This window comes from Hydra vulgaris, chromosome 08 (genome assembly GCF_038396675.1).
Source record: "Hydra vulgaris chromosome 08, alternate assembly HydraT2T_AEP".
Classification (NCBI taxonomy): domain Eukaryota; kingdom Metazoa; phylum Cnidaria; class Hydrozoa; order Anthoathecata; family Hydridae; genus Hydra; species Hydra vulgaris.
The window spans coordinates 29,098,872-29,125,000 of record NC_088927.1 but is presented as its reverse complement, the minus strand read 5'-3'; the positions used below and the strand labels follow the sequence as shown (position 1 = coordinate 29,125,000).

Sequence of the window (26,129 nt, the reverse complement as noted above, 5' to 3'; positions counted from 1 at the left end):
GCATTAGTATTAGTTGAAATAAAAACATTAAATTTATTTTTTATTAAAATTTTTATTATGTTATTATTAAAGATGTATAAATTTGGATGCATTATAATAAAAAATAAATATTATGAAATAAATTTTAAAACCTCCTTTATGAAAATTTTTTTTTGCGGTTTCCAATGATTAAAAATTTTTTTTATTATGTTGTAAGGATTTGGTTTGAGTGCCACGACAGAAAACCTGGCAGTCTCTGTGGTTCACAGTGATTTACATTACGTCAAAACTTTTTTCAATTAGATTATTTAAACTTTAAAAATAGTTTATGGGGAAAATATCAGGCAATAAAATGTATTACATTTAAATTACTTGTTTATTTATTTATAGTCTCAAATCAATATTAGTTTTTTTATCCCGTTTCAAAAGTACTAATGCACTTATAATTGTATGTAAATGCATTGCCGGATAAACCATAACCAAGCCTGTAGGCAAAATTATTAGATTTATTAAAAATATTTTTTAGTAAATTATATATAACAAATTTATGAAAAGATGATTTTTTTTTTATTATGAGATTTTTTGAGTCTTTTAACAAAAGTTTTTTCTTTATCATTAATTTTTTAATTGATCATAGAATGTCAATTAAAAATGATTAACTAGTTTGCTAATGACTATTATGAAAACAAATAAATTGATAGTTTTTATTTTGTTTTTTGACTGTTAAGAAATTCAACCATAAAAAATTGCCCCCTCATTAAAAAAAAATAAACATAAGACGAATGTTTTAAGAAAAAATAAGTTAAATAAGATTAAGTTGTTAAAGAATTTTTTTTTTTAACAATGTATTTAAATTTTATTTATAATTTTTCTTATAATAATAGTGTTTAACTTATAGATATTTTACAAATATTTTATAAAGATGAAGACTTACAATGATTTTTAATGTGGTTTGAAATTAAATTTAATTACAATGTGGTACTTTGAAACACGCAACTGATGTTATTAAACTTTTAACAATGTAAATATGTTTATTGAGTAAAGTTACATTTACTAGCGTTATGTTTATGCAGCAAAATCTCATAACAAGGTCATTGAGGAAATTAATAAAATTTTATCATTTTTTAAAAAACCACAAAAATGCAATTTAATAGACTATAATGTTTTTCATTATTTTTAATGAAAATAAAAGCATTCTTAATTTTTTATCTTGCAAACCTCTGCATATGAAGAGTGCATTTTAAGGTTAATTTCGCATGCTGACAATATCATGTTTTTTACCAGCAATTTAAAAAAAAAGAATGAAAAAACAATACAAAATATGATTTTTTTGTTACGTACTGTTCTTATATGCAATTTAAAAGTTAAACATGTTTTGAAATTCTGCAGTTTTATATGTAACAAGGAAATATTAACTGAATTGCAATGACATAAATCTGCAATGGTTGCATTCCTTTAGTTTTATTTTTTTAATTTGATGGATTGCATGCTTACACTAAAACCTTCTCAAAGCACTGCAGATGAGCATAATATTCAAATATAATAAATATAATTTTCATAGTTATTAACTAATATAGAGTTAGTAAAAAAAGTTATAGAATAATTTTTAAAAAAAGGGCAATATTCTAATTAAAAAAACTATACAAAAAAAATTCTAAAACCAAATACATTATTGTGTATTAAAAACATTTTTCGTTCATTTTTCGTTCAATTTATGAAATTTTAAGAAAATAATTTATTTAAATTGCAAAACTTTAAGTCAATTTCAAAAATGTTGCCCAGGTAATGAAGAAGTACTTGTAGGTACTGAAATTACTTGAGGTAATGAAATAGTACTTTTGGAGTCATGTCCTTGGCATTTGTTTGCCGAGGCCATATAAGCTGAATTTTGCGCATTTTATTGTGCATCTTGTGTTCAGTCTATTTTTAACAAACTTATGATTCAATACTTCAATGATTCTAATAAAAGCTAACAATTCAAACACTTTATTCTCTGTTCAAACTGTCTTCTACAATGTTTAATCAATGCAGTGATATCAATAGTAATGTTTTAGCAGAGTTTTTCAAGTCAAAACATGTAAAGATTTGAGAGTTTTGAGAAGTTTTGAGACAGTTTTGAAAAGTTATATAAAAAAAGGAAAGCCTACTTTCATAAGATATAATAACACTTATAATATTTATCTCCAAAAGAATTTATTTTATGTTATTTACCTCCAAAAGAATTTACTTTTGATACCAATAAACAACTTAGAACTGTTAAATATGTTCCAATAAACAACTTAAAAATTTGGTTTTTGGCTAAAACATGAGGGAAATATTGATATATATAAAGACTTATGGTTTCTTTAATTCAAGAAATGGCTAAGTATGATGATAAGATTTTTTTCCCATGCTATATCAAGATTCCTTTGAAATTGTCAACCCAATTGGTTCGGAAAGAAAAAAAGATTGCTGTTTACTTATGCATTATTACAATGCATTAGCTAATATTCTATCCCAAAAGAGATATGCATCAGAACAGCTACAGCTGGAACTTACGTGTAAAGATGCTGATTTAAAGTACTTCGGCCTCAGCAGAGTATTTGCACAAACATTTTCTAAAGTGGCAGAAATATCTGGTTCTGTTTCTGTTTCGAAAAGTTTATTAATAAAAAAAAACTTCTATTCATGCCAGGGAATAACTTAGAAACATATTCGTAGTAGGTTATTGTGAAAATTTTTGCTCAGTTTCATATTTTTTTGAAAAAAAAAGTTTAATCTCATACTGTCTGAAAAGGAGTTTTAAGTTGTAAGTGCAAATTTCCCATTTTGGGTTGGTATAATTTCAAATATTATTAAAGTTTTATGAAAAAGATTGAGCAATAATAACAACAAAGTTTAAAACAAGTTAAAATTTTAAACAAAGTTTAAAACAAGTTATCATTTTAAACAAAGTTTAAAACAAGTTATCATTTTAAACAAAGTTTAAAACAACTTTACATTTTAAACAAAGTTTAAAACAAATTACAATTTTAAACAAAGTTTAAAACAAGTTATAATTTTGACATTTAATGAATTAGAATAACAACTAAATTTTTCTTTGTTAAGTTTTTAATGAATAAATAATATAACATATTATTACAAAACATTAATTTTATTTGCACATATTAATACTGTATTTATGTTTTTGGCAACCGGTCTGAAGAATACTCATAGGTAGGTAGATGTTTTAAGTGTTCGCATCTGTAAAATAATAGAACATAACTTTACAATAGAATCCTGGTAAAACCTGGTAAACTTAGACTAACTTTGTATGAACTGTACTTTTCTTGCTTTTATTCCAGCAAAGTTGTCAATAATATCATCAAAATTGATTTTACTTGTTGTCTGATTAAATTAATAACGTTGCCAGGGATGATAGCTTTTCTTGACCCATGGACAATCTTCTGCACTTGCCACAGTAACAGGTATAGTCAGTAAAGTTCTATATGCAATAAATGTGCTGAAAATGGGTTTTGAATCCTGTTAATTAATCTAAAAATTCCTCCAGCTGTTTCCATCTCAGCAGGTAGGAGTTCACAAATAAGTTCAGAAAAAAGTTCATTCCCACAGAACAATTCTAAGTATCTACACTTTTGAAACAATTTGCATTCTTTTACTGCTTTTAATTTTTTTTTTTAGGCCATTTCTTTGACGATGATACAAAAATCAAAACATAGGATCGTAATTGCCAATTTGTTTAAACCTCCTTTTCAAGGACTAAGCTGCAGTATCTGTAATCAAAAAAAAAATACTCTACTTTAAACATTAGCTCAGCGGATTCTGCCATAGGACCATCTTCTTTATTGCACTTAAACATTCTTCTTTTATTTCTCTGCCTGACTTCTTTGAAATTCTCTTGCTACCAATGTTGCTGAAAAGGTCAAATGTGCAATTTAGCATTACTGAGAGATACTTAGCTGCTTTTATGTCTGCAACATTCTTAGATTTTATTTTTTCAGACAAATATAAAAAACATTTACAAGATATTAAAAACATTTTTTTATTGCAAAAAAAACTTCTTTATTTTTATTTTTGTAAAAAAAAAGTTGAAAAGAAACAAATTTAAACCTTTTTTTTGGAGATCATCATCTTCCTCACTGCTAAATTTTAATGGTTCTTCATCAGAATCACCAAGAACACTTGCTTGTCGCTTTTGTGCTTGCGTTAATTGAGTTTTTGTTGCATTATTACAAAAGAATTGACTATTTAAATCCTTACACATTTTTGGTTTTACTTTTATTGATTTTTCAACGTCAAAGTCAATCTCCTCATCTAAAGTAAAATTTATGTCAACTGCATCACATGAAAAAGTGAAAATTATGGTTTATCAACATTAAAACTGTCTTAAAAAAATTATTTATAATTACGTAAAGTTATGCATGTATATATTTGCGATGGGTTTTTTTTTTTTATAACTGTAATTTCTACAGTAGCAAGGTGGCAATTAGTAAAGTATTTTTATTTATTGTTAACTGCCAGTTTTGTAATAATAGATTATTAATGCAAAACAGTACAGTTTTGTATTAATAGATTTATTTATTATTATTTCAATTTAGCTCACCAAGGCCATGAAGGCCACTACAGTCGAGGAGGCTACTTTTAGTTGTGGTTATAATCCTCTCTTAACACGGAACTCTCTTAACACTCTATAACACGGAAACACAAATTATAACACGGAAACTGACAAACAAGGCTGCTGCGCGGAGAAACAAGGTTTATTTATATTAAAAATATAGTTGCATTAGAATTGATCTAACTTAAAATCAACAAAAAAGAAAAGTTTTGTTGATGTCAACTAACCAGCAAAAAACATCAGCAAAAAAAAAGTTTTAATTCTTGACACAAAATGGTGACCTTACCAGATCACTCTGGAATCTACTCTACCAGTTATAAACTGATCTAAGGAAATAAAATCTACCACAAAATTGAAATGGTTCCAAAATATTGCAAAGATCCAAAAGCTAAATTTACAAGGAAATTGAAATAACATTATTAAAAGTTGAACAACTCAGCCTGGAGGTACGCATACCATTGGATAATAACAAAATACACTCATTGGACAGATTAGAGCCAACTATTAAAGCGAAAATGTCTGATACCTTCAACTTAATTCAAAACATAGAAGTATTAAAAAGATGATGAAAATGACGAAATTAAGAAATTGACAATCGGTATCAGCAACAAAAAATCAAAACATCATAGTGAACTTTTGACTTCATTGGAAGAACACCATATACAAAATGAAATTACAAAAAAAGGATGATTCACAAAGAGCTCATTTGAGTAAAAGAAGAACTAAATAAACAAAACTTGAAACAACTCAAAACATAAACATTACAAATACAGATGGTTTTAAAGAGAGACTTCCTAAACTATAAACTTCAAAATTTGATGCAACCATTTTGGATTGGGTGGAGTTCTGGGAACAATTCAGCAGGAAAATGACAACACATGTTATCCTTCTGTAACAAAGTTTTCCTATCTATGCAAACTACAACCAAGCACACCAAAATAGGAAATTGCTGGAGTTCCTTTTAATGCAGATGGTTATGAAAAAGCGAAAATGGCTTTTAATCAAAAGTATGAAATCAATTCTGAAATTACACAACAACATGGGCGTGATATCATGGATTTAATGACTTCTACAGAAAATTAAATTTTAGCGTAAATTTTTTGAAAACCTTTAACATGTTGGGAACTGCAGAAATACTGGTATGTTAAACTCTGGACAAACTTGGTCCTGTTATAGTTGATATTACTAGCATAAATCCAAAATGGTAGGAATGAGGTTTTGAAAAACTAATTGAAGCTCTATGTGACTAACCAGCAAAAAACATCAGCAAAAAAAAAGTTTTAATTCTTGACACAAAGTGGTGACCTTACCAGGATACTGGATATATATATATATATATATTATATATATATATATATATATATATATATATATATATATATATATATATATATATATATATATATATATATATATATATATATATATATATATATACACACACACATTGGATTTGAAAGACAAACTATTCATCCAATCATTGTTGCGAATGTTGGTAAATATAAAGTGAGAGCTTTCTTGGACAATGGCAGTTCTTATGCATCTCAGCGGGAGATTTTTATAAGTGTACAGTTATATCTTTCGAACTTTAACATATTATTAGTTAAGAATTAAAATCTATTGTTTTAATTCTCAATTAATAATAAATAATAATAATAAAACTACTAATAAAACTACTACTAAAAAACTAATAAATAACTTTTGGAGTACTCTGGTAACCAAACTCCAATGATTTGAGCAGAATCACAGCAATTTTTAAAATATTTTATTTAATATTTTCTTATGTATTTGATAAGCTTATTTTTTTTTTTTTAAATTAAGGTTTTACAATAAAATGTGTAGGCATAAACTGCCTGTCAACCTAGTTATATAATACTTGACAATTACAGAGTTTGTATAACTAATAGAAAATAAAATGTTAATTAGTCGTAGAGAAGCCATTCATTTTTTAGATAATTGTCTAGAAGCAGCTTAAACGTTTTTAGAGATAACGCTGATACAATGTCATTAGGAAAAGAGAGTTCCATTTATTTATTATTCTTAGAGAAAAAAAGTTTATACATAAATTTAATCGTGAAAATTGTTTTTTTAGTTTATATGACCACGAGTAATAAATTGGCTATCTATTTCAAAAAGACTTCTGTCACTATTGTTATTTTTGCATCATTTATAGACGTTGATTAGGTCTGCACAAAGTAGCATGTATTTTACAGTTGTCATATTTAACGCAACAATCTTTGTTCATACGGTAGATCATATAATCCATTGATTTGTTTTGAAGCTCTTCTTAACACATTTTCTATTTGCCATATGTCTTTGAGAAGTCCAGGGTTACAGATTGATCCACAGTATTCTAGGTGAGGGCGCACTAGTGCTAAAAATAGTTTTTTGAAGGATAATAAGTCTGGATATGATGTAAATGTTCTTTTTATTATTCCTATTATTTGTGTGGCTTCGTTGACTTGAATAGTTGTGTGTTTGGAAAATCTATGTGAACACTTAAATCTTGTTCGCAATTTGTGGTTTTAATGTTTACTCATATTTTTTTCTGGATCATGCATATTATAAGTATGGGATTTGTCGTTGTTTCCTAAGTTCATTACAGAACATTTATCAATGTTAAATTTCATTCCCCATTTTTGAGACCATGTAACAAGAGCATTGATGTCATTTTATAATTCTTGTGCAGATTGAGTATTTTTAATAGAACGGAAGATTTTGGTATCGTCAGCGAAAAGAGCATCTTTTGATTTGATTACTTCAGGAATATCATTGACATATATAATAAAAAGTAACGCTGAAAAGATGGAGCCTTGGGGAACTCCACTTTTAACGGGTACCCAGTTTGAATAATTACCATTAACAACAACTCATTGTCTACGGTTTTTCAAAAAGTTTTTAATCCAATATAGTATTGATCCATTTATACCATAAGCTAAGTTTAGAAATAAGAAATTTTTGTGGAACTTTGTCAAAGGCTTTTTCAAAATCGAAATAAATGTTGTCGATGGGAATATTATTATCAAGTGATGTCCAATAATTACAGTTAAAAGGTTAGTTAAGCTGGAATGATCTGACGAAATCGATATTGGTGTGGACTTAATAAGTTATTGTTAATCAGGTGTGTCATAATATGACTTTTTATAACTTTTTCAAAGATTTTTATTAAAGTACAAGTTATACTGATAGGTCTATAATTAAGTGCTTTTGATCTGTCTCCTTTTTTGAATATAGGTGTAACTGTTGCGTCTTTCCATACTTGAGGTATTGAACCACTCTCAAGTACTTTGTTAAAAATAGTAGATAGATGTTTAGAGATTTGAAAGCAAGTTTTCTTAAATATTATTGGGTGTAATGCATCAGGGCCTGGTGATTTAGATGAAATTAGACTTTTGAGGAATGTTTCGATATTTTCTGAACTTCGATCAATATTGTTAGTTAGTGGATTTAAATTTTTACATGTTAGGTTAAATGGTGGTGTTACTGTTATTTTTTTGTTTGAAAAAGTATCAGCAAAAAACTATTGAATAGATGAGCTTTATCTAGATTAGTAGTTGCAACAATATTATTGTATTGGATGTCAAGGAATGCTTCTTTGTTTTTTCTTTTTGATTTGACATACGAGTAAAATGCTTTTGGATTTTGGTCTATGTCTCTCGCTAGTTTTTTTTCAAATTCAATAATTGCTTTTCTGCATGCTGCTTTTGTTTTGTTTCGCAAAATGCGGTACTCATTATATGTTTCTTCATTTCTGTTCAATATATATTGACGATATTTATCTCGTTTAAATTTAAATTCATTGATTATTTGAAAATGGATCCATTTTGAGCACTTTATAATATTAAAGTTAGATTTTGGTATATTATTGTTGATACTAGTTTTAAGTTTATTGAAAAAAGATACTCCATAGTTGGTCTGAGTTGGATGTTGGACAGAGTTTAACATTTGCAAGGTCTTCATTAATTTTGTCATAGTTTCCTTTTGTGTATAAACATTTTGGATGGTATTGTGGTATATTTATAATAGATTCAATCGATACAGTAAAGTAGAGTAGTTAATGATGACTTTTGCCAATGAGTGCTAGATGAGTTAAAAAGGAAATCATGTTTTCATCAGAAGTAAATAAGAGGTCAATTGTAGAATGACTTTGTATGATGTGTGTTGCTTTTGAAATATGTTGGGTTAAAAAAGAATCGCGAATATTTTCAGTAAATTTAATTGATTTAGAGGATTTTGTAACAGGTTGTTTTAGATTTTGCCAGCTGATATCTGGGTAGTTAAAATCTCCAATAATAAGAATATTTGGATATTTGTTTGAAAGTTTGGCAATGTGTTGGTTTATGCAGTTAGTGTTTTCATTATTACTATTTGATGATCTTTAATATAAACTTAACAATAACTTGAAAGTTTTCGTTGCAATTTCACAACTGAGAGATTTAGATAGAAATATATCTAGGTTTATTAGGGATGACTTTAGTTTGCTGTGTATAAATATTGCTAAACCTCTTCGGCAAGAACTATTGTTGTGATTTGTATGTAGTAAGTAATTTTCAATAGTAAACTAGAGATCATTAGCTTCAATTTTTTTTTATTTTTAGGCAGAGTTTCTGTTAAAAAAATAATTTTGGGTTTCAGATTGTTTACAATTTAATTGAGCTCATGGCGTTTATTTAAGAAGGAGTCGATGTTTGTGTATATAGCTTTGACGGATTTAATTTCAGTAACTTTTTTAATGGTTTGAAAATTAATCTAATTTTTTATAGTTTTTTTATATTTTTTGTTTACTAAAACAAAGTTTGATGACTTCGTTGTGCCTAATGCACCATTTAAAGGGTGAGTTGGTTCATTTTCAAGGAGTATTTTGTTTTTCTTATTTCTTTCTTTTCTAAGTTGAGAATTGATTTGCCTTTCGGCTAGTGTCATATCTGGATTAATGAAGACGTTTGTATATTTTATGTTTTTGCGTAATTCCCTAGCGGCAAGTAAAACTTTATTACATTCGCTGTTTTCAGGAAGTACTGCAATAATGGGCGAAGGAGTTTATAAGTCTTTTTTTTTTTTTAATCTTTTTTTTTTTTTTAAATTTAAAAGATTTTTCATTGCCTTTACCTATTTCCTCAAATATCTCGCCATATAAATTATTTGATTCTGGAATTCCAAAAACGATAATGTTCTTTTCACACTTTTTTTCTTTTCCTGTTCAGATAATATAGTTTTGGTAATTGAGTTTACAACAATAGCTTTTTTTGTAGATTTATTTTTGTTATAAAGATTTGACCAAAATGTAGCTGAACTAATTTCGGTTTCTTTTTTCGATTCTAATAATTCAAGTCTTTGAATAGTTTCATTTTTATCACATATAATATCAGATAGTTCCCAACAGCTAAGTTTACCTTGCTTAATCATGAATATTGTTATGACGTCGTGTCGATTTTATGAAATAAATAATGAATAAATAATAATAATGTAAAATATGAAAATAATAACAGGAATAATAATAACAATAATAGTAAAATAAAATTTACAATTTAATAAATCTTAAAGAAAAAAAAATATTTATTATGATATATTTATTATGTTATATAAATTTTATAAAGAAACAAAAAAAAAATATATATATATATACAGCGGTGGCCAAAAATTTAAGACCACTCATTTTTTAGTTGGTTTCTTAATCTTTAAATTAAAATTAAGAAGATTCTAATTGACATATTAAATTTTTTTTTTAATATCTTGTTAATTAAAACATACGGATTAAAGTGGTATAATTTTTTTAATCTAATTTTAATTAAATAGCGTTTAACTTATTAAAAAACTGATGAGTACTTATAAATCTTCTTTAAATAAATTGGACAAAATTTAACGACCACTTTTAAATCTTTAATTTGCACTTATTAAAAATAATAATCCATTATTTTTTTAACTGTCTTAATTGCTTATTACGTTGGCTATAAAATAAAATGTCGAAACCTGAGTTTCGATATCAAATAAACATTTATTTTTTGAATTGCAATAAGGATATAAAAATATTGCAAAAATGCGTGCAAAGATCGAAGAAAAAGACAGATAAGCGGCTCTTGTATTAAAAGAAGAATAATTTTTTAATTTAATTTTTGACCACCGCTGTATATATATAGACTAAAAATTAAATTGAAAAAAAAGAAAAAAAGAAAAATGAAAAATGATATAGAAAAATAGAGAAGTTTATAAAAATTTGCAAACAAAACGAAAAGAAAAAAATTTTGAATAAAAATTTAAAAAAATAGTAATAATTATGTTTCTTGTGTATTCAGGAAAAAAAAATATACGGCTTGTCCGGTAGGCACGATATTTACTTTTTTATCAATCTTTTAGTTTATGAGATTGAACTAATTAGGGATCAGAAATATGTAAAGCTCGAATGAAAATGCCAAAAAAGTTTATTTCTCTGCTTTTTTTGTTGCATGGTGTTCACAATTAAATTTATAAACTCTGTGTCTAGATTCAGTTTTCTTCCATTAAACTAAGTGGAACTAGTGAGTTAATGATAACTTTCCCAGCATGTGCTAGTACTTTGTGAATGGAAGCTGGGGCCTTGAACCAATTATATGTCTATAACAATTTCTTATATGTATCGTTATAGTATCTATCAATATTTTCGGATAGATTGGGTTTTCGCAATTGATTGCAATAAAAATGTTATGTAATCTGATAGTAACTCTTTCATCAATGTCAAAAATTTTGCAGGTTCAGAAAAATCTCTTTTCCATAAGTTTACGGTATTACTAGTTCCTGATCCGCTAGCTTTTAGTTCATCAAACCAATTTCTTCAATCATCCTATCATGAATGATTTTTTCCCCAATAAATTATGATTTTTTAAAACCTTTTTTACTTTCCAAGTTTTTATTTCAATTATATATAAAATATGTAAGATTTTTAGATCGCTCATGTTGATGTGGCATTGACAAATCGAACAACATTGTGTCGAATAAATGTCCGCAATGTAAACTAAGATTTTTCTCATCAATCATTAAAAGGACAAAACTATATTTGATCAAAACATACTTATGTCGTAGTAGATAATTTTTAACAGAATTTAAATTTAAAATTTCTTTTTAAATTTCCTTCTGAATTTTTAATACCACTTCTTTATTTTCCTTTTTTTTTTTTTTTTTTTTTTCCTGTAGTTTAACTTTGACCTTTGTTTCAGAAACTTTAATGGACATTTTTAAAGGTGAGTACACATTTATTGCATGACGCTTCTTTATGAGTATTTTCATAAACACTTTTTGAAAGTTTGTTATCCAAGAGATACTCAAAAGCTTCTTCAAACACTATTTTCTCTTGCAACATGGTTTAGCTGAGTGCAAAGCAATAATGACGGATCCCATTTTTGAATCAAATGATATACCTGCTATCAATTGTATTTTGGTACGAGAACTCGATTCATCAAACTCTTTTGCTGGTTGACCTTTTTTTGCTGATTTGTTTATTAAAACCCTTGGTTAGCTGGTGATTTAACTATTTGTTTTAAAATCTGAATTAAGCCAACTTCTGATCGCAGCCACACTTCTCAGGGTAGTTTGTAGACACTATAGACTAAAAAATATCAAAATATGGAAAAGGTATAAATTGGAACAATTTTTTAATTCTTTATAAAAGTTGAAATTTAGTACTTTTGTGATGAATTTTTTACTTTTAGTTAAAAAATTATAGTACCAACTTTTTCAAGAAATTTTATATTTTTATTTTTAAAATCCTATACTATAAGCTTTCCAAGTATGTATATATTGTCAATTTTTCAATAATTTATATGTTAAAAAATTTTTTTACTAAAACCCTGCATCTTAAGAAACTTTATCAAAAATACATTAAAAACCTAACTTCAATACTACTATTGAGCATGTCACATTTAGTTTTCATAAATTGAAAAATTCTTAGTGATGGTGTTAGTAACAAAACCTACTATTAGACATAATTTTTGAAATATTTTTAGCCATGTGATTTCTCACTGTGCCATGGAAAGAAAAAGGTCAAAAACTAGCATCTTATTTGTATGAGAGTGTTGCAAGGTTGAATAGCTTATTGAGAAAACTTGAAAAGAAGCCAAATGATCTTATCAAATAGGATGCTATTATTCGAGAACAACTCAAAGAAAAAATAGTTGAGTATGCACCAATTAAATTAACTGAAAAACGGATATTCTACCTCATTGAGCAGTGATAAAAGAAGATTCTGAAACAAGAAAGCTAAGAATTGTCTTTGATGCTTCTGCTAAGCCTTTTTTCAAGTTTTTTTACAAATAAGGATTGATACCAAAGATTGTGACATTTTTTAATTCTATTGGATAGCAGACTTGAAAGGTAAACAAGTGATAACTCAAAGGTTCACTCGAATCCCATTTGGCTGTACATCTAGCCCCTTTATTCTTGGTGGAGTAATCAAGCAACACTTAATGACATGCAAAATAATACCCGCATCAAAAGACTGAAAAATTCAGGTAATCAGCAAGGGCAAATATGTTGATGATATAATTACTAGAGAAACTGATCATCTATCAAAAAATTGAAACACACAGCAATTTATTTAATTAAAAAGAGAAAAAATTTAAAAAAGGGTCTTAAAAAGAGAGGACTCCAGCTTTGCAAATGGCATTCAAACCTCAAGATTGAGGTTTGAATGCCATTGGTTTCTATTAGAAACCAATGGCTCAGAAGATAATTGCCATAAAGTTACCATTAATGAAAACGATCACCATTAGGAAAAAATCCTTGGTTTGTTACTTGTTGCTGGTGGATTGTAGGCTGACACACCAAACAGATATTGAACTAAACAATCAAATTTAGGAAGTTTAGCCAAAGTTCTTGATCCACTTGGTATAATTTCCCCAATAACTCTAACAGCAAAACTAACATATTGACAAATGTGTGATCTACAGTATTCATGGGAAAACAAATTACACTCAAGAGCTGACTGCTTTGGAAAATTACTTTACTGAAATTAACAACAATAGCAAGAAGTATAACTGTTCAAAAAAAATTCATGGATATGGATTTCAACTTAACATCAAGGTGAAAAAGTTACTCAAGGACTTCTAACAGCTAAATCATACATTTCTAAACGAGGGTTGTCTATTCCTCAACTTAAACTGATTGCAGGACACATGGTACCTAATGCTCTTACATATGTTATTGGCACTCAAAAAACATCCAGTTATTGAGATATATGGTGGGCTGGATAGTTCTGCGGCAATACATTGGATACTTAATGACAAACATAAATGAAAGCAGTTTGTGTCAAATTGTGCTAAATAAATTAATAAACATGGTTGGATTACCTGGGGTCATTGTCCTACCAATCAAAATCCAGCTGATATTGGAACTAGGAGTTAAAAAATATAACTCATAGAAAAATGGAAGAAGATATAATCCATATATAAATGGAAGAAGAAATGAACGAAGCTATCCCAACTAAAACACATCACCTGACTGCAGTCGAAAAGTGTAACTACTTGGGTGAACTTTGCTTTATTATTTCCAGGACTTATAAAGAAAAGTCATTTTCTTTATAAGTCCAGTCAAAGTATATTATGCGTGGTCATAATCAAAGACTTGCACAGCAAAGAGTACTCAATTGTATGCTAAGAGAGAAATTCTTCACGAACCATGTTGTGTTGCAGTGGAATACTCTGCGCAAATAGTAATTGACGCAACTTCCGCCAACATTTTCAAAATTCGACTAGATGAACATTTAAATTAGTTAAAGGAGAATTTTTAAACAATAACTGGAAATAAAATTTCCCCACATATGTTTTCAGTACAAAACATATGTGGAGAAAATGAGTACAAAAATTTAAAACAAAACAAAAACAATGGATTCAGAAGTTGACACATCCTTGTTCTAGTATTTGACTACCTGGTCATCTGTTAGATAAACCTAACTTATTATGCTAAGAATATAAAAACAAGTGTAGCTTGCTAAAAAAACATGAAACATGATTGTTAGGATGAGTTAAGATAAACAAAGGAATAACTGAGTATATGACTACCCCAGGTCAATTACTAAATTATTAAAATTTTCTGATCTAATATATGACCACCCCCATAACTGACTTTAGATGGCAGTAAACAGATAGTAAATAACTTTTAATTAGTATCAAACATACCTATTTTTTAAATAAAATCATGTAATCTGAAAATAAATGGTACTTAGCTTTTAAAATTAACTTTATTTGTGGCTTCTCCTTAGCAAATTGCGGAAGAAAATTCAAAAAAACAGACAAGAGCATAGCACATTAACATTGAATGTAAGGCATCTTTGTTCAAAGCTGTCAAATGTTTGCCACGTTTACGTATGTACAACCAAATAATAGAAGTGTATTTTTTCGCTGTTTTTCAAATTGTTCTTCCATAGTAGGACTTATTTTAACAATTTTTCTTCTAAATAGGCAATTACTGGCACATGGTAAATTACTGGTACCATTACCTTACTAGTACTATTTAAAAATGTTTAATTTTTTTTTCATATTTTTTTTTTTTTTACATAAGAAAGGAGGGGGGGGGGGGAAATAATTGTTGACGTTATTTTATAGGGGGTCTCTAAAAGTTTGACAACTAGTTGACAAGGGGGAGGGGGAGGTAAAAATTACCAAAAAATTGTTTCCTGTTATAAGTTTAGGTTAATATATAATAAAAATAAAAATGTCTTGAGCTGAGAGATTGAAAAACTTTAGAGAAAAATGAAAAGCTGACAAAGAATACTGCTCAATAAAAATGAAAAGGTTTGAGAATCTGTAAAAAACGAAAGTTGCAAAAATGATCAGTACAGAAAAGGATTCATATAAAAAAAATTTAAAAAATGCAAACAAATTAGTAGACAAAAAATTAAAGACCAATTAATAAATCGATAGAATGGAAAGAAAAAAAAACTGAGAAAATATATTTTGATAATGCTTTTTAGAGAGGCTTACTCTATTTTTCAATCAACTTATGGAGAGATAATACCTTTGTCTACATTTTGTAAGCTGAGGCTGAAAAATATATAATTTTTAGAAGAAACACTACAGACAAGCAAACTGCATGAGAACTTTCGATTATTACTTAAAGCAATAGACATCAGCTATAATAGTTCATATTGGATGTCTTCAATTACAATACAAAAATGGGTGCATAGGAGAAGTAATAGATGAATTACTATTTATCTTATCTAAATTTCAGGAACATGTTCGTATAAAAAGAGTTCAAGCAGCTGAATTTGAAAAAGACAAGGAGATTGCAGGAGAAAAAGTTCTTCAAGTGGATTTTGTAATGGCATATATTTTTAAATATTCAAATAAAATATAAAGTGCACTATGAAGTAGGAACATTGTTCATTTGTTTACTGGTACTGTTTTCAATAACGATAATTGCAAAACATATCTTATCTGTTCAGACACTAGAGACAAGAGCAAAGATAGTGTTTACTCCTTTATTGGGTAATTATATGAGATACATGTCTGAAAACTGTAATAATGGTTCTACAACTCTTTTCACCGATAGCTCATCGTCAGAATTTAAAAATAAGTTTGTGATGAAATCACTCAATCAAATACCTTTGCAATAAAATAAAACGTTTGAGTGGAAATTCTTTGCAACTTCCCATGGAAAATAAGGCTGTAGACGGTGTTGAAGGAAGAAACAAGTCTCTTTTTCGAATGAAATGTATGAGCAAGAATGAGAAAGTGTCAGTACAAACTTCTATGGATTTTTTAAATGTTCTTAAACCATTAATGACAGCTACTAATATTCTCTATATTAGCAATGAAGAAATCATTAGTAAAAAAGAAAACAAAAAACCTCGGTCAGAAGTGAAAAAAATACCTGGATTATAAAAAATTCAATATTTCAATGCTTTTAATGGATGCTTGTCATTTTTCAAAAGCTCAAAATTGTCTGATTTTCAAACAAACTATACTAAAAGGATTCTAAGCCTCCGAGACAAGTTTTGTTCATATCATAGATAAACATTAGAAAATAACTTAAAAGTTAATTAAACTTTCCAAAACAAATTATTGAATGAGATATTAACAAAAGCATTTGTTGTTTTGCCATTATACATCTGGTTTCAATAGTGAGTGTTTTTGCTCACCGCAGAGTTTTTTAAACTCAGTTTAAACTGAGTATGAAGGAGAAAACCCAATTTAATTGTGTAAAACTAAATAGTTTTACACAATTAAATTGGGTTTTCCCCTTCATATTTAGTCTGCAGTGGTTATAAAAAACGTTCGCTGTAGCATGTTTTTGCTTTTTGTTCAATGTATCATTAAGCGTTGGAGTTAGAATAAACTAGCATAATAAAAATACTAATTAAGCGAAGCAAACTTTAAAATACACAAGATGAATATTTTTCTTAGAAAATAAACAATCAATTTTTTATAGAAAACACAAAAGTATAATATAATCCAACAATTAAATTTGAAAAGATTTAAAAATCTTTATTTTTTCTAATAAATTGATTAAACCGATTTAAAAATGATCTTATATATATTTTTAATTTATGTTCATAATAATTTATATTTTAATATAAATTATTATGAACATAATAATTCAAGAAACCGTTTTTAAAATAATCTAAAATATATTTTTCAGATATATATAAAATTGGTATTAAAAACCTGAATCTTGTATTTTTGTTAAGCCAATTAGCAGAAAATTTTAGCCAATTAGCAAAAAATTTTAATTAAAGTTTAAAATTCAAATTTATAGTTTCGTTCGCGTCACACACATAACACAACTAATCAGTTATTCTACTATTGTGTGCAATAAACATATTATTAATAAAATTATTATTTTATATCAGACGCGTCTCCTGCTATAACATTTGCAATATATATTATGCATATCTGTAGTAAACTATTTTTTATGGCCCCTTTTATTTGAAAATATTTGTACCAGAGTCACACACATAATACAAGAATCGTTTATGCAAAGATGGACGCTAACAGCATCCACCTAAATAGATTTAAAACATGACAGCTATAAAAATTAAACATAAACAAATAAAATATCTTTTCAGAACAAAGAGTATTTTTTGGAAATTGGAAGAGCTAATTTTCTATTTAAAGAGAAATATTTGTTGGGTTTACAGCTTTCGACATCAAATCATTCCAGAGGCCAGCAACTGGGTAAGAAAAACTCAGTGTACTTTTTGTTATGAAAAGATGTTTTGCCTTCCTTTTTAGTAAAAATTTATGGTTAAAGTATATCACACTAAATTTACCTATAATGTAAATCAAAACAACCATAAATTATGATTACTAAACTTAACTAATAAATAATAGAACTGAAAATAAAGAAGCAGAAATAAAAATAAAAAATTTAATAAAAGTTTTTTTAAAAATCAAACATAGATCTACTGACAGTTACAATATCATACATATTTATAAAATAGTGTAAACAATTGAAAAAAAAACTTAAAGTATTTAATAGTTGTCAACATATTAAATAGGTAAACTTTTTTTAAACTTTATAAAGGTGTCACCATGTTTTGCTTCGTAAAAAGTAGAAACAATTCTATTGCAAAAATTAAATGAGTGATGTGAAAAATTATAAATAATAAAAATTATAAATTAAATAAATTATTATAGTTTTGTTTGAAACTTTTTTTCAAAACAAAAATCTGAAATTTAAGCATATTTAAGTATATTTATATAAACAATTTTTCTCTAGCTTTAATTTAAAGAAAAAAATTTAAATAAAATTGAATGAAAACATTAACTTAAAAACCCATTAAATGTAAAAAATTTTCATACTTAAGTTTTTAATAGTATAATTATTATCTTACTTAGAAAAGCATTATTATATATCAGTGAGTATAAGGCAAAAAAGCATATGTTCATTACTAAATAAGAGTTTTTTCCACTAACTTTTTATTAAGTTGCCTAACATAAGCTATAATATTGTTTGTTCAACTGACTTAAAACTATCTAGACACCCTTAACCAATTATATTATAATAAATAAAAAAACTAGTGCGGTAGCGGTGTAGTGGTAGAGCGCTAACCTCATTAGCAAAAAGTTCAAAGTTGGATCCCCACCAAGCCCCTGATAGTACCATGTCTAACTTGTTTCTCCATGCAGCAGCTTTGTTCGTTAAGTTTCATGTTTCAGTGTTGTAGAGTTAAGAGAGGGTTGTAACCACAATTAAAGTAGCCTCCTTGACTGTAGTAACTTTTTCAGCCTTGGGTAGGTGAATCAAAATTAATTAAAATAAAAATTAATGTGAATTAAAGTTGTGCTCCAAGAGAAAACATGTAAAAAAGAATACCTTCTAATTCATTAACTAGTTTAAAATCATCAGCATACTGATCCTCGTAATGACTATAATCTTCTTCATAATCTTCAGGATCAGGAAAACTATCCATTAAATATTACTTTTTAAAAGATATTACTATATATATATATTTATATATATATATATATATATATATATATATATATATATATATATATATATATATGTATATATATATATATATGAATATATATATATATATATATATATATATGTATATATATATACATTCATATATATATATACATTCATATATATATATATATATCAACAATATATTTATATATATAAACATATACATGTGCATATATATATATATATATATATATATATATATATTTATATATTTATATATATATATAAACATATATATGTGCATATATATATATATATATTTATACATATAAACATATATATGTGCATATATATATATATATATATATATATATATATATATATATATATATATATATATATATATATATATATATATATATATATATATATATATATATATATATATTCTGTTGAAGGCTATAAATTTATCATTTGTGGTGAAAAAAAAAAAAAAAAAAAAAATAAAAAGCTCTTAACTGTATTTAAAAATTACAAAATAAATTAAACTTTATGTAAAAACCATTAAACTTAATTGATACTAATTAATTTTTTTTTTAATTTTTCTAATTTGTGGTTTTTTAAAAAAATCATTTTAAAAAAAACAACACAAAAACAGATTTTAATTGACTGGAATGTTTTTCATTTTTATAATAAAAAATAAAAACATTTTGGTTATTCTATTTTAACTTTAGAACATTTGAGGAGTGCTGCTACATTGACTGACAAATAGGTATAACATGTTAGGAGTCAACTGATAAATCTATAATATGCTGCAACTATGACTATATCAGTCAATGTATGTCAAGTTTGCAAAAAAAATAAATAAAAAAAAAGAGAAAATAAAATAAAGAAGAATAAACTAAATCATATGTAATAGATTTGTCATTAAAGTTGTTGTTGTTGTTTTTTTTTTGTTTTTTTTTTTTGATAAATTCTAATGTACTGCAGCAGTTATTTATATGGTTTTGACTTTTAGGTAACATTAAAAGGTTGCTTAAACACTTATGAGAGTCTAAGTTTAAAAAGACAGCATAATTTATTATTATTATTATAAACTATATTTAATAACAGTTAATACATTTTAATAACTGTGTTAAGCAATAAATATTATCATTACATTTGTAAACCTATGATAGTTTTTAAGTTAACTCAAAACTGTTTTGTTGCTTCAAGAAATTATTTTCATGACAACAAATATATAAATGGCATATTTGTTTAGTGGTTTTTTTTTATTTTTTATTTGATAAATTATTTTTAATGCCAATATATTGTTAATGTCAAATTTTTAGTAAAAGACGTCAAATTAAAAATCAAGTCACTGTAACAGCAAGTAAAATTTTTCATTGATTGGATAATGATCCTTTAATGATAAAAAAAGTTATTGGAAAATCAATTGCCCTTTAATATTAAAAATCTTCTTATTTAGGTATGTTAACCTAGCAATAACTATATCCTTTACGTAATTTTTTGGGATTGTTATAATAGATAACTTTATATTGCTTAAATTTAGGAATGTTTATAACAAACTTTCAAAGTATAGATATTTTAGAACAAAGAACTTATGGATTTTAATTTTAAAACTTTTAGTAAAAATTTAATCTCTTGAAAATTGTTGTTATTCCTAAATTTACATTTAAAGCTTAGAAAAAAGACATTAAAAAACTTTAGTTAGATGTCATATAAATTCAAATAAAAAAACAAATTTCGCGCTATTTTTATATATAAAGCGGCATTGCTGACAAAAATAATATGGTTATTGATACTTTCTCCAATTTACTTTTAGTGTGTAGGGGGGGGGGGGGGGTAAAGAAGATTTTTTTTTAAAAAAAAAATCTGTTCGATTTCAATTAATTATTATCTATCCAATCTAACTTTTTTTTTTAAGCATTAACCCCTCTCCCGCAAAAATATTGTCACCCCTCACCCGCAAAAAAAAAGAATTAAACATGTGTGTCGAAGTTAAATGAAAAAGTAGACGAACAAAAAATAATGTATTCAAACATTTCATACACTTCTTTTGCAGTTGCACATGCATGGCAACAAAGAGCTCGACTAACTTTTAATATCTTCAATCTTGATAAATATAGTTAATATAAAATATAGTTAATATAAATATAAAAAAATAGTTCTTAAACAAGCTTTAAAAATCAGAAAAAGGGCTTTCAGGTACTTCGCATCAATTGATGTTAGATCTTCTTATTTGTTGGTTTCTTCACTTTCACTATCATTATTTAACTATTGACTCCATTTTTTTCAAAATCATTGTTGGTTCCCTCATACAGTTTCATGCCTTCTGCAATTTTTTCTTTGTGGTTTTGACAGCGCTTTCCTCTACGAACACCTTCAGGAGGTTTTATCCGCTTTTTTAAATCCTTTGAATCTTTTGAATATTTTTATATAATTAATTTCTCCCTAAATTTTATCATCTCCTTCCCTACAAGGTCTATAATTTTTTTGTTTGCCAATAATTCGTTATATTTTCTAATAAGCATCTTCACAATCAATTTTTTATAAACTTCTTTCTCTACATTGTTGAACGTTGTTTGATTTCCTTATCCCTAGATTGCGTTAATATTTTAACTGTTTTATCTAGATATATTATTAGTAAGATGGTCCAGCATCAGTTACATTCAGAGATGTAGTCAAGGCAGTAAAGTCCGAGCCTAAGACATTTGGGCTCAAGACCAAGACCAATACTGAATGCTTCAAGACCAAGATCAAGACATCAAAAAATCAACCCAAGATTAAGACCAAAACTTTGAAAGTTTTTACAAGACCAGGTTCAAGAAGTCCAACACAATAAAACTCATGCTCACACATGTAAGGAGTAAACAGGTTTTATCTGTTGACCAGCTTTGCACATTTTCTTTATTTATTAGGCTAGTGTAGATGTATTTATAATACATTGTTTCCAGTTTAGAATGTTGAATCCTGGATCTTCTTATCTCATTGCATGGGTTTTGTTTGTGTCTCTTTTTTTATGACTAGACAACTCATTCTAGTATCTACTAAAGAGGGTACAGCTCTAGAACTCAGTTTTATGGTTCTGAGGCCAACTGGTAGTCAGGTTTTCCGAACTCTGTCGTAGCCGAGACCAAGACCAACACCAATACTCTAGGCTTTCAAGACCAACGCTATAACCAAAACTTTAGGCTTTAAAACCAATACCAAGACCAAGACAGATAAATATGAGTCTCGAGGTGTCTCGAGACCAAAGTCTTGACTTTGACTCTGATCTCGAGACCTAAATCTCTGGTTACATTTCTTTTTTTCTGTAAGCAGATTTGCTTTAACACGTATTAATACGTGTTAATACGTTTATTAAACGTGTTAAACGAGTCTTGTGCTTACTTAGTGAGTGTAAATTTGATTAAAGGTTTTTGAAAACACCATGCTGCCTGCATTCAAAAAAAGAAAGAAAAAAAAAAATTAGACACAAAATAAAACAAGTTTTTTCACAATTTATTCTATTAAGCAATTAGTTATATTAATCACAGTAAGCTACTTCGAAGACTACTTTCATCTAAGTTCTTTTAAAAGTAATTTTAGATTAAAATTTATTAATCTAAAAGTACTTTTTTATTTTTAAAGAACATTTAAGTCATTTATCATCTGATATTTGTCAGATTAATGAGTGTTCATGTCAAATGGTTTTTGAACAACGCTTACTGCTAATTTCATTTTCATTTAATTGACCTCCCTAAGGCTTCAATTAAATTGACCTGCCTCAGTGGCCATTTTTGTATGTGAATTCTAAATTATATACATAACAATAAATTTGTAAATAAAGATCAAATAAACAAAATGTTTCCCTCCAAATGCAAATCAAACATAATTGCTAAAAATGTAAATCAAACATAATTGCTTTGACAATCTTGAGCCAATACTCCGCCCCCCCTCCCCAATCCATCATCTAGTTACGGAATTCAGGGAAACAGAATTTAGGTATCAGATGTTGTGACCAATAAAAGTTTCTACCTCTAAAATAAAAGGCATATAAAATTTATAAATAAAATTTTAAAATAAAAGGCATATGAAATTTACAAACACGTAATTTTATATTCTTTTCATTTTGGAGGTAGAAACTTTATTTAAAAGTATATTTAGAAACTATATTTATAAAAATTATGAATATAGTCATCATTTTTAAATAAAAAAAAAAATTATAAATAATCCTGGAGCCAAAATTTCATATTATGACATTGCTGGTCTTTTATCCAGTTTTCGAAAGTTGCACGCTTTAAAATAGCTTAAAGTGGATTTAAATGTTATGGAATATTAGATAGAAATATATTTTCTGGTCTTGATTATCTACCATCTATGATAACAAATATTTCCATGGCAATTGAGGCATCAGCAATATCAACAAAGCAAGTAAATAAGGCATGAGCGATATATGATCTATCAGCAATAAATGCTCCGTTAATAATAAATGAGACATCAGTAATGAATAACAACATTCTCAATAGCCTCCCTCAACAGCGACTTATAAATTCTACCAATGTAACCTTCACTGCCATTTTTGTTTCTACAACACCTAATATCACAACAATCGTTTCGAAAACAATCATTAACTTTTAATGCAGCTGCTAAGTCTGCAGTTACTGATTTTTAAATGTTTTATCTCAGATTCCTACAATTTCTCAAAAAAGAATTAGTTCTAGAAAAAGGAGAGCTTAAAAAATTAGAATTCTCACCTCTTCTCCTTATGTTAAGCAATTCATCGATGTGCATGGAAATGTTCCTAAACTCACTCAATCAATAAAAGAAAGAAATCCAAAAATAGTTTGAAAAAAATGTAAAATATGCTACTCGTTTGTTTGAAAGTCCTGAAAACAAAACTGAATGTATAATGTGTGTAGAAAACTTTAATCAAGACTGGATTTAGTGGTTTACGTGTAAAGATTGGGCACATGAAAATTGCATATGATTGTGACGTTTGTACGGCTTTGAAAAAAAGTTTCCTTAAGTATAAAGTTTATATCTGGGAAATTTATTTTTTGGTTGTTTTCATTTACTATTAGATCATTTTTTTTTGTCAGTGTTTTAACAAAGTATAATATGTTATTTTGTTTTAATTTCCAATAAAGGTACTTTTAGTTTCAATAATATGTTTTAAATGTGTTTCAAGTAAATTAATTTTAAATGTTGTTTTTATAATCATTGTTTCAACCTCATTTCTTTTCATCATTGAATACACTAGAAGCAAATTTAAATGACACGGCTGCTTTTTTAAAAAGATATTTTAAAACTAAATATAAACTTCATTGCAGCTATTTGGAAAATGAAATTGCAACAGATTCAACTCGATTTGCCCTTTCTGATCCTGAAAAAATTAAAATGCAATCATGTAGCATTTTAAATGATTCTATATGCTATGAATGCAATAAGCTGTTTGAAGTTTTAGATGAAGTCAACCAAATAGGAAATGAAAATGATGTTGGTGATGATATATTATATCACATTAAAGTATTAATAGGTAGTATCACAGAGTATATGAAACACCTCTTAGGAGATTCACAACAGAAAAAGGCAAAGAATGATGCATATAAACAACTAGATGACAAAACAGCATTTTGGTTAAACAACTATTCACAAAAGATATTACCCGTGAAGTTTAGAGAGGGTCAGAAGGACTACTTTGGGAAGCAGGGCATAAGTATGCATATGAATGTTTTTTTTACCAAAAAAAATAACATTCTCAAAAAGCATGTTTACCTAACAGTTTTATGTTTCTGCGATCAAGGTGTTTCTTCTGTTATCATTATTGTTGAATCATTTATACCTCAGTTTCGTCTAGATAAATTATATTCAAAAAATATGATAGAGTAACAAGGAAACATACTAAATTCAAGCGCTTATAAATAAATATAGAAGCACCAAGAAAATATATATATTATTTATATGTTATTTTTTCTGAACTATTGCCATGCCCCATAAGTATTTTTTATAAATAAGGCAGATTAAAGTTCAATACAAGTTTTTTAAAATTGAATTCTACAGTGAACCCAGGGCTTTAACCATTATCGTGTCACAATCAATGCGTAAAAAGATTTCGTTTTTAGGTTCGATTTTGCGGCAAAGCCTTTGCTTCCCTATAGGTGTTTTTATACTTTTAGGTACTTAACTAGATAAAGATTTATAATAACAAAAAAAAACTGTGGGATAATCGAGGCTTTGAATAAAAACGAAGATCAAAAATGATTAAAAAAAAATCATTTTTCGCGTATTTTGAAGCATGATATTTAGACAAAGAAAAAAAATTCCTTTACCAATTTTATTAATTTTTGGTCTAAACTAGCCAATAAATAATAATCAAGTGGAATACTCGTTGTTAAGTAATTACTTTGCTTATTTTTCGAGTTTAAAAATGCCTTTGACACCATTTGGTCAATATTTCTGAAAGTTTGGTCAAACTTTGATATCTAATATCTAGAGAACCAATTAATATTTTTTTTTTAATTTTTGTAATTAGGCTTCTAGTATGAATCTCAACAACATATTAAAAAATTAGCAATTTTGAAGTGGATATTGAGCTCTGTCTGATTCTTACAGAAAGTCGCTCTTCATTAAATTTAATGAAAATGTAAAAGAGCTTAAGATGTCCTCTTTTTTTTTAAATAAATTTAGCGTTGCGTAATTTATCGACGATCCTTGCCGCTTTAAAACGACACGGTCGTTTTAAAGCGGCAAGTTATATTACACAAGCGCATTAAAACTTTCAAAAGTTTGGGTTTTAATGATGGCTACGGTCTCTAGTTACGAAAATATTTATTTAATATATATTTATATATATTTATAATTTTAGGTATTAATAAAAATCTAAATCTTATTCTTTGAATAAAATTATTATTAATCAGTTTATTGATAATAAAATGAAAATAATAAGAAGGAAAACGACTCAGTATATTAAAATATGTTTTTTATGCAATTATTATATATTTAGCTGAAGCCTCATTTGTTTACTTTTTTCAAATTCATTAAAAAAATTTCTGAGCGTTGAAACTTTTTAAATTTTAGATTGATATATACTTAATTTGTTTCTTTTTTCTGCTTGTTGAATTCAATTTTTTTTAAAATCAAAGTGTAACTCTACTAACACTTGTTTTCAAAACCCTAGTTTTTATTT

At 26.9% G+C, this 26,129-nt stretch overlaps 1 protein-coding gene across 1 annotated transcript in view; it reads right to left on the bottom strand.

Moving 5' to 3' along the window:
- The window catches only part of LOC101237454 (chromosome transmission fidelity protein 18 homolog), an 86,620-nt gene extending 67,634 nt beyond the window's left edge, over positions 1-18,986 (bottom strand). Inside the window, exons 1-2 of the mRNA XM_065803365.1 lie at positions 18,857-18,986; positions 4,069-4,272 (exon numbers count right to left, since the gene is read on the bottom strand). Coding sequence (XP_065659437.1) covers positions 4,069-4,272; positions 18,857-18,953 — 301 coding nt within the window. The 5' untranslated portion in view covers positions 18,954-18,986. The remainder of the gene's footprint in view (positions 1-4,068; positions 4,273-18,856) is intronic.
- Positions 18,987-26,129: the final 7,143 nt, after the last annotated feature.